At 40.3% G+C, this 12,675-nt stretch overlaps 1 protein-coding gene across 4 annotated transcripts in view; it reads right to left on the bottom strand.

The window, feature by feature from the left end:
• The window catches only part of TMPRSS7 (transmembrane serine protease 7), a 43,636-nt gene that overhangs the window by 14,835 nt on the left and 16,126 nt on the right, over window positions 1-12,675 (bottom strand). For all 4 annotated transcript variants that reach the window (XM_055110272.1, XM_055110273.1, XM_057301859.1 and 1 more), the window contains 4 exons: window positions 9,496-9,602; window positions 4,717-4,853; window positions 3,008-3,115; window positions 143-253 (listed from right to left, as the gene is read on the bottom strand). In XM_055110272.1, coding sequence (XP_054966247.1) covers window positions 143-253; window positions 3,008-3,115; window positions 4,717-4,853; window positions 9,496-9,602 — 463 coding nt within the window. The remainder of the gene's footprint in view (window positions 1-142; window positions 254-3,007; window positions 3,116-4,716; window positions 4,854-9,495; window positions 9,603-12,675) is intronic.

Raw genomic sequence — 12,675 nt, 5'->3', positions numbered from 1 at the left:
CTTTCAGTGCTAAAATTGGAGAAGTTCCAGAGAACCTGGGACAAGTTGATTGCCCTAACCCCTAACCCATCAGAGGTATTTTTGTCCTGATTTAGAAGAGTTTCATAGGAGGAACAGCAGGGCACAGAGGACTCTCCCTCACTTTGAGTGCAGTTTTGCTCATCCCGGCCATTCTCACAGTCCCTGAAGCCATCACAGATGAGAGGGCCATGCTGCCTGAAGGAGCTGGTATTGCAGGCAGGTTGAGGGCTCACTAGAATAAAAAATAAAAACAGAAAGTTCACGAGCCTGAGATACCAGCTGGGTTCTCTGATGATCAGCAGTGCCAGTCTCAAGGTACAAATCATTAGGATGACCTATAAAACAAAAAGTGTATTTTCCTCAAAACTGACACTTCCATGAGGAAAAGTAGGTGTTTAAACTTTGGTGTGATTTCTAGCACTTGTTTTGTCAGATCTGATTTTTGCTTTTGTATAAATGCGTTAAACTCTGATGGCTTGTTTATTTAGTTACAATTAAATGCATCATAGTAATTTATTTTAAGGGAGATAGAAATCATAAGCTGTGATCTAAATCAAACTCGTCTACCTTCTGAAGCAAAATAGGAGTGTCCTGAGATTGGAGATTTTGTCTTCTTCATCTCCGTACCTCAAGCCCCTGAACAAATAGTAGTTGTTTACTCAAGGTTTGTTGAATGAATTCATGAATGTGAGATCTTAAAGGATAACAGACTTTGGGTTTATGTGGCCCTGTGGTCTCTTTGGAATTATTTTGTCTGATGAGATCCATTTCCTGAATTAGGAAATATTCATGTAAATCTATCATGTTTTTCCTCTTTGGAATGGTTTCATGAATTGCCTTTAGACCAGCAACAAGTACAAGCAAGCAAATTTAGAAAGTATGATTCCTTAGACATTTCTGGTTTTGTGAATAGTTATCAGTTTTGCTATCTGCACCTGTTTTTTCAGAGCTAGCTCTTGTGAGGGCAGGTAGGAGGATATTGCTGCCCTAAAATTGTTCATTAGGTCCCTCAGTATACCTAATGGACTCTTAGAGAATAGCTCCAAAAAATGGCACAATGAGGAATAATGATTACCAAAAAACAGTCCTTATTATAAATTAACAATAATCATTTTTGTTTGGAGAATCAGCACAAAAAATAATGTAAAAAAACTCAGTCATTATATAATGATCAGTATTTATTTTCTTAAGAAATAGAACACTATAGATTTAAATAATCAATGAACCATAAGCTAAGACAAATTTTGTGTTTTGTTTTGTCAATTAAAAAAATAAGGTATAAACTAGGCATGGTGGCTCGTGCCTGTAATCCCAGCAGTTTGGGAAGCCAAGGTAGGAGGACGGCTTGAGGTCAGGAGTTTTAGACTGGCTTGGGCAACACAGTGAGACCCCATCTGTATGAAAAACAAAAAAAAGTTAGTGGCATTGGTGGTGTGCGCCTGTATTCCCAGCTACTCAGGAGGCTGAGGAGGGAGGATCCCTTGAGCCCAGGAGTTCGAGGCTGCAGTGAGCTATGATCACACCACTGCTCTCCAGCCTGGATGGCAGAGCAATACCTTGTCTCTAAAATATAAATAAATAAAGTATGTAGTCACAGGTTATTTTTTATTAATATAATTTTCACTGTTAGATATAGCATATCAACTATATTTTTCCAAGGATACAAAAAATATTAAATAGCATCATCATTGTAACTGCATTTGATTTAAACACTCTGGACCTTCAGGAGAAAATGCTGCCAATGGTGTCACATAGTCCAGTGAATTGTCCTTCCCATATTGCTCCCTGAAACTAGAGATAGATTCAAGAATGAGGTACAAATAGTCATGAAAAATTAAGACAGAGATTCTCCACCCAAAATAAGAATATCCAGTTACCCCACACCTTAGTCATCACCAATGTGATGTCAATACAAATTGTACAGGTTAGAAAAATAACAACAAAACTTTTTCTTTTATGGGGCTGGCTGCAGTGGCTGGTGCCTGTAATCTCAACACTTTGGGAGGCCAAGGTGGTCAGAATGCTTGAGGCCAGGAGTTTGACACCAGCCTGGGCAGCAAAGTGAGACATTGTCTTTAATAAAAAATCTTTTAAAAATTAGTGATACATGGTGGTGCACACCTGTAGTCCCAGCTACTCAGGAGGCTGACATGGGAGGATCTCTTGAGTCCAGGAAGACAAGACTGCAGTGAGCTGTGATTGTGCCACTGCACTCTAACCTGAGTGACAAAGCAAGACCTGGTCTCAAAGAAAAAAAAAAAAGAAAAGAAAACACACACACAAAACCCGTTCTCTTTTATTTACAAACAACATATGGGATCTGGGCTTCATAAAGGAGCATGCTGAAAGAGCAGTTCTCTGCAAATTCTGAGCTTCTCTCTAGATGGAGAATCTGTGCCTTCAAACAGGATTTCGGTGTTTAAGATTGTGGTAAATTAAATTATTAGCCACAGATCTTTACTCCCCGTGGTAGTCTTATGCACCCCAGTGTTACCATAGCCCCACGGTGTACAGAGTGAATTTCCCTGCCCCTGACTTTGTTCTCAAGTGTGTGACTTGATTTGAACAATAGAATGTAACACAAATGATGGTGTGCCGGTTCCAAGCCCAGGCCTTATGAGAAACCATGTGCTGCTGCTCTCCCCTCTTTTCCTTTTGCCACTGCCATGACTAGCCCACTGGCGCAATGAGGAAAAGAGCCATCAAAAGTAGAGCTGATTCCAATCTTGGAAGAACCAAGCTCAGGTGGACACAATGCTTGAAGCAGAGCCACCCATATGAGCCCAGCCTAGATTAGTCAGATCCCAGAAAATCCACAGATGCATGATCAAGAATAAATGATTGTTTAAGTCACTGGGTTTTGGGGTAGTTGGTTATGCAGTAATAGATAATAACTACAAAGACTAAGGATATATATCAGCAGCAATCATGGTCCTGAGAAGTTACTTATTCATAAGAAAGTCATATTAAAATCTTGAATACCCACCGCAAAACAGTTCATCACTTTCATCAAAGCAGTCATTTACTCCATCACAACGCTGGGCCTGAGAGACACATAAACCGGAGGAGCATCTAAAAGATCCAACAGGGCAGGCTATGGGCAACAAAAAATCAAAAAATAGAAAATCTTGGATAGATCCCTGAAATCACTAGACCACATTAGCAAATTTAAAGTGTGAAGTGGTTAGGGAGTTGGCAGGGTAGCAGTAATAATTACATAGTGTCTTCATCAAATGAAGGCTGCCAGTCATTGAAAAACAAAAAAGCGGAACATAGAAGAGCAAAGAAGAAAGCAGTATCCACCTGGAGCTCTCTGTGAGCACTGCATTCAGGTCATATGCACAAGAAAACTTCTACTATCTCCATAGTCTAGTCTCAGCTGGGTGACTTTGTCATATACCTGAAGGATGTGAAAGTTGGAACATACCTAAGGGAGCCCAGCATTACTAATGTGGAGTCTTTAGACAGCACTAGAGAATCTTAAATTGACTTCCGGTGTCCCTGAATCTTCTGTGATCAGATGAGTTATTCTGTATGTCTTAAATTACATTTTCAAGTGAGCTGTGCTCCAAAACATATTAGTAACCACTGCTCTTATCACGTTGGACCTAGAGAGATTACTTACTGGCCTCGAACCCAGACTCCTGCCCCTTACCTCCCTGTCCATTAGTCTTTCCTCTTCAACCAGGCTTCTGATTAATGAGCCATTCCCTGATTCAAGATTCATTCCCGATCTTGAATCATCCATCCTGAGTTCGTAGGTAAACATTAGAGAAATAATGAATCCTTCCTCCCCTTGTGCAAAAGAATGGGGGAAAGTGTATGGTCGAGTGAAACACTATTTCAATGGCACATGATGGAATGGATGAGATGCTGGAAAATAGTTATGGTTTGAAAAAACAATTAAAAATAAGACAGCTTGCTTTATCCACCTGTGACTCTACTGGAAACTGTAATACTCTGTAATTCAGGATGTAATATTCTTAATCTAGAAGAAAGTCTATTAGGGATTGGCAAAGAAGGACATGGTCTAAAGAAATGTTCTCTCAAGTCATATCCCTGTGGACTCTTCAGTGGGCAATCTTTACTTTTTCCCTCTTAAGATGGGTCAAAGATTTCCTGAGCATGTCATTACCCACTCTCTGTAGTTCTAATGACTTCCCTCACACATTGCCTTTTCTGATGAGCACTTCCTGGCCACTCTTCCAGTAGTTTTCAGTATGAATTTCAAACTCAATATTCTGAGGGCTGATATTTGAACTCCCTCCACCAAACAGCTCTTCCTGTGCAAACACAGGCCAAAGTGAGTGACAAGTGTTGGCTTTGGATCCACTACATGTTGGTGTAAACATCATATTTACAGAGAATGATGGCTAGCAAGAACTACAAACCAATACATGTCTTGTCTTTAAGGAATAATGTGAGAAATTATTTTTCAACTATAAATCAGTAATATTAAAAAGTTATATTATTTCTTTAATAATTCAAAGTATAGTAGTAATAAATATGTAATCTTATATATTTGTTATGTTTATTTGTATTTTATATTTATTATTTATTATAGAAATAAGTATGTAAAAGGAAATAGCAGAAATAAAGCAGTATTCATTTCTTAAATTCTCACGGTTTAGAATTATACAATGTTATCCTCTATGTAAGTATTAAGTTTTCCTAAGGAGGTGATCCTAGGCTTACGTTGACTGATGTTGTAACTGCCATATTCTACCAAAAGTGGCTTGTCTGAAAGCCTTGAACTGGACTGGAGCTGAATGTGAACCAGAGGGCTGGGCACTCGAAAAATTGTCTGATGATCCATGAAGGAGCCACAGTACCTGAGGAGACAAGAGTCGGGGAGAATACACAACTTGAGGTTCTGTCGACTGAATTCCTATTCATGGTGAATTCTCTAATACTTTGGTCATTTGGTTTTCACAAACAGAGATTCGTATGGTAGAGCTAATGGTAGTTATTCATTCTAGGCCATGTGACTGTGATCAAGTAACTTCTGCCCTCTTTATTTTCTCCTCTGCTTAATGGAACAATAATAGTATCATTGACCTGTTGCTTTCCTCACCATCACTTATGATCCAAAGAAATATGGATTTAATTCTCCCAGTTTTCTCTCCTTTTACAATGTGAAAACCTGTGTAATGTAAGAATTGCCTGCTTTTGTCAACAAGCCTCTCTGCCAAGCAAAGTGGAGTTCATTCGATCAGGTTGAAAATATGCAAAGAATTCCAGCAAGACTAAAAGCAAAAGACAACATTATTTCAGTCTAAATTGAAATCTGACGTGCACATAAGGGCTTGTCCTTGGCAAAATTTCAAAGAATTAATGTCCGTCTCCAATATTTCCCTACCTTGATTATTTTTTCTTACCTCTCATCACCTAATGCCCCCCAGTATCCTTTAGAGAAAATATCCCTCCTGTTAATAATTCTCACTACATTAGCACTGTGGTTAGTGGAGCATAGCATACAGTATTATTATATTGCAGGCCCGTAAGTTAGTCCACCGCCCTGTGTAGATGAGGCTCTTGCCACAGAGAAACCTGCAAGATCTTGATGGGAGACAGCAGACACAAGGCTTGGGGGTAATTGTTGTGGGAAGTCAGGGACCCTGAACGGAGGGACCGGCTGAAGCCATGGCAGAAGAACGTGGATTCTGAAGATTTCATGGACATTTATTAGTTGCCCAGATTAATACTTTTATAATTTCTTATGCCTGTCTTTACTGCAATCTCTAAACATAAATTGTGAAGATTTCATGGACACTTATCACTTCCCCAATCAATACCCTTGTGATTTCCTATGCCTGTCTTTATTTAATCTCTTAATCCCATCATTTTCATAAGCTGAGGAGGATGTATGTCACCTCAGGACCCTGTGATGATTGTGTTAACTGCACAAATTGTTTGTAGAGCATGTGTGTTTGAACAATATGAAATCTGGGCACCTTGGAAAAAGAACAGGATAACAGCAATGTTCAGGGAACAAGAGAGATAACCTTAAACTCTGACCGCTGGTGAGCCAGGCAGAACAGAGCCATATTTCTCTTCTTTTAAAAGCAAATGGGAGAAATATCACTGAATTCTTTTTCTCAGCAAGGAACATCCCTGAGAAAGAGAATGTGCCCCTGAGGGTGGGCCTCTAAAATGGCCCCCTTGGGCGTGGTCGTCTTCTATGGTCGAGACTGTAGGGATGAAATAAGCCCCAGTCTCCCTTAGTGCTCCCAGGCTTATTAGGACAAGGAAATTTCCGCCTAATAAATTTTTGGTCAGACCAGTTGTCTGCTCTCAAACCCTGTCTCCTGATAAGATGTTATCAATGACAATGCGTGCCCGAAACTTCATTAGCAATTTTAATTTCGCCCCGGTCCTGTGGTCCTGTGATCTCGCCCTGCCTCTATTTGCCTTGTGATATTCTATTACCTTGTGAAGCATGTGATCTCTGTGACCCACACCCTATTCGTACACTCCCTCCCCTTTCGAAAATCACTAATAAAAACTTGCTGGTTTTGCGGCTTGTGGGGCATCACGGAATCTACCGACATGTGATGTCTCCCCCAGACACCCAGCTTTAAAATTTCTCTCTTTTGTACTCTGTCCCTTTATTTCTCAACCCAGCCGACACTTAGGGAAAATAGAAAAGAACCTACGTGACTATCGGGGGCAGGTTCCCCGATAGGTAATGACCTCCACTGGAACCTGTGATGCCAATTACTCTAGGCCCCTAAAGCACTCAGGAAACAGGCATCTTCCATGGATCAGACACTGGCATTCAGGAGCACAGATAACCTATGATTTTAAGGATTAAAGGAGGAAAGCATTCACATGTTTTTCAGGAAGAGTCTTTTGCAATTGGCTGAAGTACATGAACTGATAACCTGTTAGACCAACTCCTGAGGCATGAGGAAGAGATGGCAAGTGCAGATGTCCTTCTGGCTAACTGGGAGCCAGGGTCTGAGAGGCACCTGAAAGCCAAGCCATGCCAAACTTTTGGAGTCAGAGTTGGCCATCTTGAGATCAGAATCCTGTGCCCTTAAAAACATGCTGATTATGTTATCTGAATCTCATAGTGATTTCCTTTGTGCTCACCGTTAACATTTAGTAGAGTTTCCTTGCAAAGACGAGCCTTGCTAGGCATGTTAAGGGGAATCAAGAGGAAAGAGATCACAGGCTTGGGCTGGAGTTTAAAGGGGGAGAGTATGCAATGGGGAATAATGGTGGCTTGTGAAATGAAAGTTTTAAAACTGAGAAACAGGAGAAAGCCAGCAAGAGTCAGTTTATATAGACAGACGCATGACAAGTGAGGAAACTAAGACATAAAGACGTGAAATAACTTGCTAAAGTTCAAATAGCAAGTAAGTAAAACCAAGATTTGGATGCCAACTGGCCTGATGCTAAACTCTAGCACACCAAAGCAGTTCTGTCCTGCTAAATCTCTGTAAAAAGGCCATCCATTTCTTTGGGGTTCATATACCGCAGTCCAGCTGCCCTGAGCATTCACACCTCACCCCCAGGCTGTCTAGAGGAGATCGTTAGGCTTCTTCCAGTCAGGATTACTTTTTCCTCCTTCCCCATTTTAGCCTCAATTTCCTTAGGCTAACTGCTCAGCAAGGTGTCTAGTTAGCACAATTAGAGCTTTTCCTTTTTAGATGAAAAGTACTTGATAATGTGAAGGGCTGGCATTTTAAATCCTGAGGGTAAAGAAGCATCAAATGAATCTGATAGGATTTCAGCCAGCCCACAAGCCTAGTGAAGAACTGGCCCTTTAGGAAAGGATGGGGCTGAGAGAGCTTTCCTGGTATTGCTTGGGAGCAGATTCTGCTCCTACTTAGGCAGCAATAAACACATCCCGGGTCGTTGTTGTGATTTAGGGATAAAATAGTCCCTCATTTTCAAAGCACAGCTGCGTCATACGCTTACACCTTCACAAAAGATTTGTAAAGATTTGTTTTCTGGATCTCTATTTTAATTAAATACCAAAATGCAGTATCTTTAAAGCCTTGGGGGCACATTCTATAGTATTTATCCAACAAGTGTCATTTCAAAAACAATCTTGTTATTCATATTAATAATAGCTAGTATTTTTTGCTTTGTGGTATACATGATTCTGTAAACGCAAACCAAAAAACAAACAAGAAAAACTTATTAAGAATCATTACCTCATTTCACCAACCAAAACTCAAAGAAGTTAAATAATTTGCCCTAGTTAATGTAGCTACTAAACGATACAGCTGGAACTTGAACCCAGGTCTTCTGACTCCCACAAAATAGAGTCTTGATTCAATTACACTCCCCAAAACAATACAGTCTGCATTTTAATAATGAATCCAAGAATGTCCTTAAATTTGATAAAGCCTATTCCAATGAAGACAGGACCAGTTATTTTGCAAGTAGTCTGTCTAAAGGAATTGAAAGAAGTTTGTTCTGAAAAAGCACTTAGAAAGGGAAGGTTTCACTCATATAATAACAATGAGCAAAGAAGTAGCAGCAAATCCTTTAACTTAACAGAATTCTCTGAAAGTGAACTAAGAAGATATTCTGTGGTCAAGATAGGGCATCCTGTATTTTTGAAAACCTATTCAAGGGCTGGGTGTGGTGGCTCATACCTGTAATCCTGGAACTTTGGGAGGCTGAGGAAGGTGGATCACTTGAGATCAGGAGTTTGACACCAGCCCGGCCAACATGGCAAAACCCTGTCTCTACTAAAACTACAAAGATTAGCCAGGTATGGTGGTGCGTGCCTGTAGTCCCAGATACTTGGGAGGCTGAGGCAGGAGAATTGCTTGAACCCAGGAGGCAGAGGTTGCAGTGAGCCAAGATCGCACCACAGCACTCCAGCCTGGGTGACAGAGCAAAACTCTGTCTCAAAAAATTAAAAATAAAAAACCAAAACAAAAAACAAAACTATTTAATTCAGTGCCTATGTAATCTGTTATAGATTTAGAAGGAAATCAACAACAATAATTAAGAGACAAATTAAGAGTGAGAGTGAGCACCTAGTACATTGGTTCTAGAGCCAAGGAGATTGGTTCTAGCCCTAAGCCCCTAGATTTCTGATTAGCTTCAACCCATTTCCCAGTCTCAGGATCCAGCCAGGCCAACTGGGACCTTCCTACCACACAGAATTGGTCAACGGTCTCTAACATTTCTTTCCAGCAGAACCCCAATTTATTATATTCCCCCATGGATCCAGGATTTGAAAAACCCATCTGCCAAATACTCTTGTGAAGTGTGGAATATACATATCTGTAGCCCAGCAGCAGAGAGCAGTGGTGGGGCAGGAGCCCTAAGACATGGGTTTGAATCCTGCCTCCATCACTCATGAGCTGCATGGCCTTGAGCAAGTTACGTAACTCCTATATCCCTCAGTTTCCCTAACTGTAAATGGTAAAGCGCAAACTCTTTGAGGACAAGGAACACACAGCTATGAACTTTTCATCAGATGCCTCACATATGAAAATCACTTACATGTGCTCATTAATTTCCCACCATCCATGCTCACAGCCTTTCATACTCTTCTTGGTTATTGCATAGTTATAGAATTTCAGTGCTATGCCAAGAGTTGATAGAGAAGTCTGTGAAAATAAACATTAAGTCAGAAAAAAATGCTTCAATCAAAGGATGTATTTACTTATTCCCTTGGCTTGTTGTTTTAAGGCCATTCTACTCCTTGCGCCCTGTGGCCCTTAGTGGGGTAAACCAGTTCTCCTGAACAAAGCGGGATAAGGAGGAGAGCGTTCTGAAGAAGGAAGCAGGCAGCCATGTATTCAGGGAGCAGCTGCTGGGTCCCAAGTGGAGCGGGGTGACTTGAGACTTATCAGCATCTCTGGGTTTCAGTTTCTCCCTGTTAGTGTGAACTTAACTTTAATAACACCCACTTGTTAATGAGTGTAAACACCTTACTCTTTTAATGTACATATGACACAGCTGATTTAAAGCATCATTCAGATTCTTTAGATAAAGGAGAAATGAATCAGCCTCCTCTTCATATTAAATTCAGTATTTCTGAAGGCTGTTAGTGAGTCACCCCTAGATCTTCTTGGAAGATGTCAAAAGAGAAAGCTGTCTACGTATATGAGCAAATGTGTGTGTGTGTGTGCATGCATCACACCACTCCATGCACACACACACTATGCAACTGACTTTTTTGTTGCATTTTGTGGTATACATCTGTATTATGTCTGATAGGACAAAGTTTTCGTTTTGATTTTCACTTTGACCCAGGAATTATTTAAGGAATTTTTACATTTAAGAGAGTCAAATTTGGGTTCATCTATTTTTAAGCTTTCTAATTCTTAGTTGAATAAGAGTATCATTTATAGTGCCTTGAATTTTTTAAATTTTGTGGTCAAATTTATGAATGCTTCATGGTCACTTTAAAAAAGGAGTAGTCTGCATATCTATAATATGAAACTCGTGTATGATATTCAATATTTAATATCCTGCTTTGCCTTATTTATTGTCCTCCACTACCTCTGTCATGAATGAAGAGATTTAAAATTCCTTATTTAAGCATTGCCCACTTCTTTGCTTATGTTTTTTTACTTTTTTTGTAAAATAATTTTTATAGAGACAGGGTTTTACCACATTGCCCAGGCTGGTCTCGAACTCCTGGGCTCAGTGATCCACCCGCCTCAGCCTCCAAAAGTGTTGGGATTATAGGCGTGAGCACTGTGCCTAGCCAGCATTGCCCACTTCTCTCTTTGTATTTCCACTTGTTTTTGATTTATGAGTATTACTGCTGTTTTGTTTGCTGCATAAACAATTGAAGTAATCAGATCTTGTGGATCATCATCTTCATCATTATAAATTGCTTTTTGTCTGGTACTTGTAAATCAGGGATATCGTTGCCCTGATTTCAGTGTTGCCTGGTACTAAGATTGTGAACTCTGCTTTTTGTTGTTTATACTTGCCTGATACCTTGCCCATCCTTTTTGTTCAGCCTTATTGAGTTGCTTTTTAGTTCATTTTGTCTTTTGAAAATAACATAAAGCTCAGTTTTAGGTAATACTTTGTAATTCAATCTTATTGTCTTTTTCTTTGGGTGAATTTTACCCATTACTTGTATTGCTCTGAAAGACGTTTTAGTTATGTCATTGTATTATATGTTATGCTGTGTGTGTGTGTGTGTGTGTGTGTCTGTGCAAGTGTTTGCTTGTTTCCAATGTGCATTTGAATAGAGTAAACCACCCCTCACCACCTACCTTTGAGAGAGAATGAATCAGGCACTTTATGTTTCTCACTTAAACATCACAACAACCCTGTGAATCCCATTGCACAGAAGTAAAAACCAAGACTAACCAAGATAAGTAACTTTTCCAAGGTTAAAAATGCAGACCACAGATTCAGACCAGCCCTGCATGTCTCTGAAGGTCACCCTTTTCCCAGTGTATCAGGCTGCTTGGATACCAACATGGGGGGCTCAATCGGAAAAGGATTGTCTTATGTTTACCGAAAACCCAGGGCTCATAAGAACACATATCAATTTTTTTAAGTCTTCTCATCTGGTTATTTCTTCACATAAAAAATATGTAAACTGGCCAGGTGCAGTGGCTCACGCCTGTAATCCCAAGCACTTTGGGAGGCCCAGGAGGGCGGATCACGAGGTCAGGAGATCAAGACCATCCAGGCTAACACGGTGAAACCCCGTCTCTACTAAAAATAGAAAAAATTAGCTGGGCTTGGTGGTGGGCACCTGTAGTCCCACCTATTCGGGAGGCTGAGGCGGGAGAATGGCGTGAACCTGGGAGGCGGAGCTTGCAGTGAGCCGAGATGTGCCACTGCACTCCAGCCTGGGCGACAGAACGAGACTCCGTCTCAAAAAAAAAAAAAAAGAAAAAAGCAAACTGAGAGATAGTAAATATGTTAAGTAACTAATGTAAATCTTATAATGTAAGAACGTCTTCCAGTGCAATCTTCTACAAGAAGCTCAGTTAGGCATTTTCACTAGATTCCACAGCTTCAACATAAAAATGGATTCACATGTAACACTACCTTCCAATCCACAGAGTTCCTCCATAGTGAAAAGAAATGAGTCCCCTTGCACACTGATTCCACTAACACAGAATTGCACACAATTCTACATTTGTATACAGATTGGCCAAAAGGCATTACTTATATTAACCTGCTTGACAGACAGAGGGGTGACATTTAGTTTCACAATGCATTGCAAGCTATTTCAACAAATGAACAAAAAATAAGTCCACTATTATATGTTCTGTGTTCTCTGTTTCTGTTCCCTATCCTCTGCCTTTGCATTGGGAACTTTAATCAAGTAAAGGGAGGAATTTTCCTGATCTGGACCTGTAATATTTAAATATTTCTCTAGTCAGTGATGGTGATAGGATGCAGGAGGCTTTATCTTTCAGCCCACCCCTAATTTGCCAGTGGTCGTGTGTACACAACCCAAGAACCCACCTCAGATGAGCAGTGAAAGTTTCTGTGGTAAAACTGCTTGCATATTTCCTTCACAGAAGCAGGGAATGGAGCTCCCTTCTGGGGAATCTTGTGCATTTCCTAAGTGATATAAGGAGGTGACTTACATGGCCCGTAAAAATCCATGCTTACGCCTGGCAGACCTAAATTGGATGGTGCTGTGCTGATGACTTTTGTGATAAAACAATTCAAAGCACTGCTGCATATTCCTTT

Source organism: Pan paniscus, chromosome 2, assembly GCF_029289425.2.
Source record: "Pan paniscus chromosome 2, NHGRI_mPanPan1-v2.0_pri, whole genome shotgun sequence".
Taxonomy (NCBI): Eukaryota; Metazoa; Chordata; class Mammalia; order Primates; family Hominidae; genus Pan; species Pan paniscus.
Note: the sequence above shows the minus strand (reverse complement) of the source record. Positions and strands in the feature narration are given on the sequence as shown.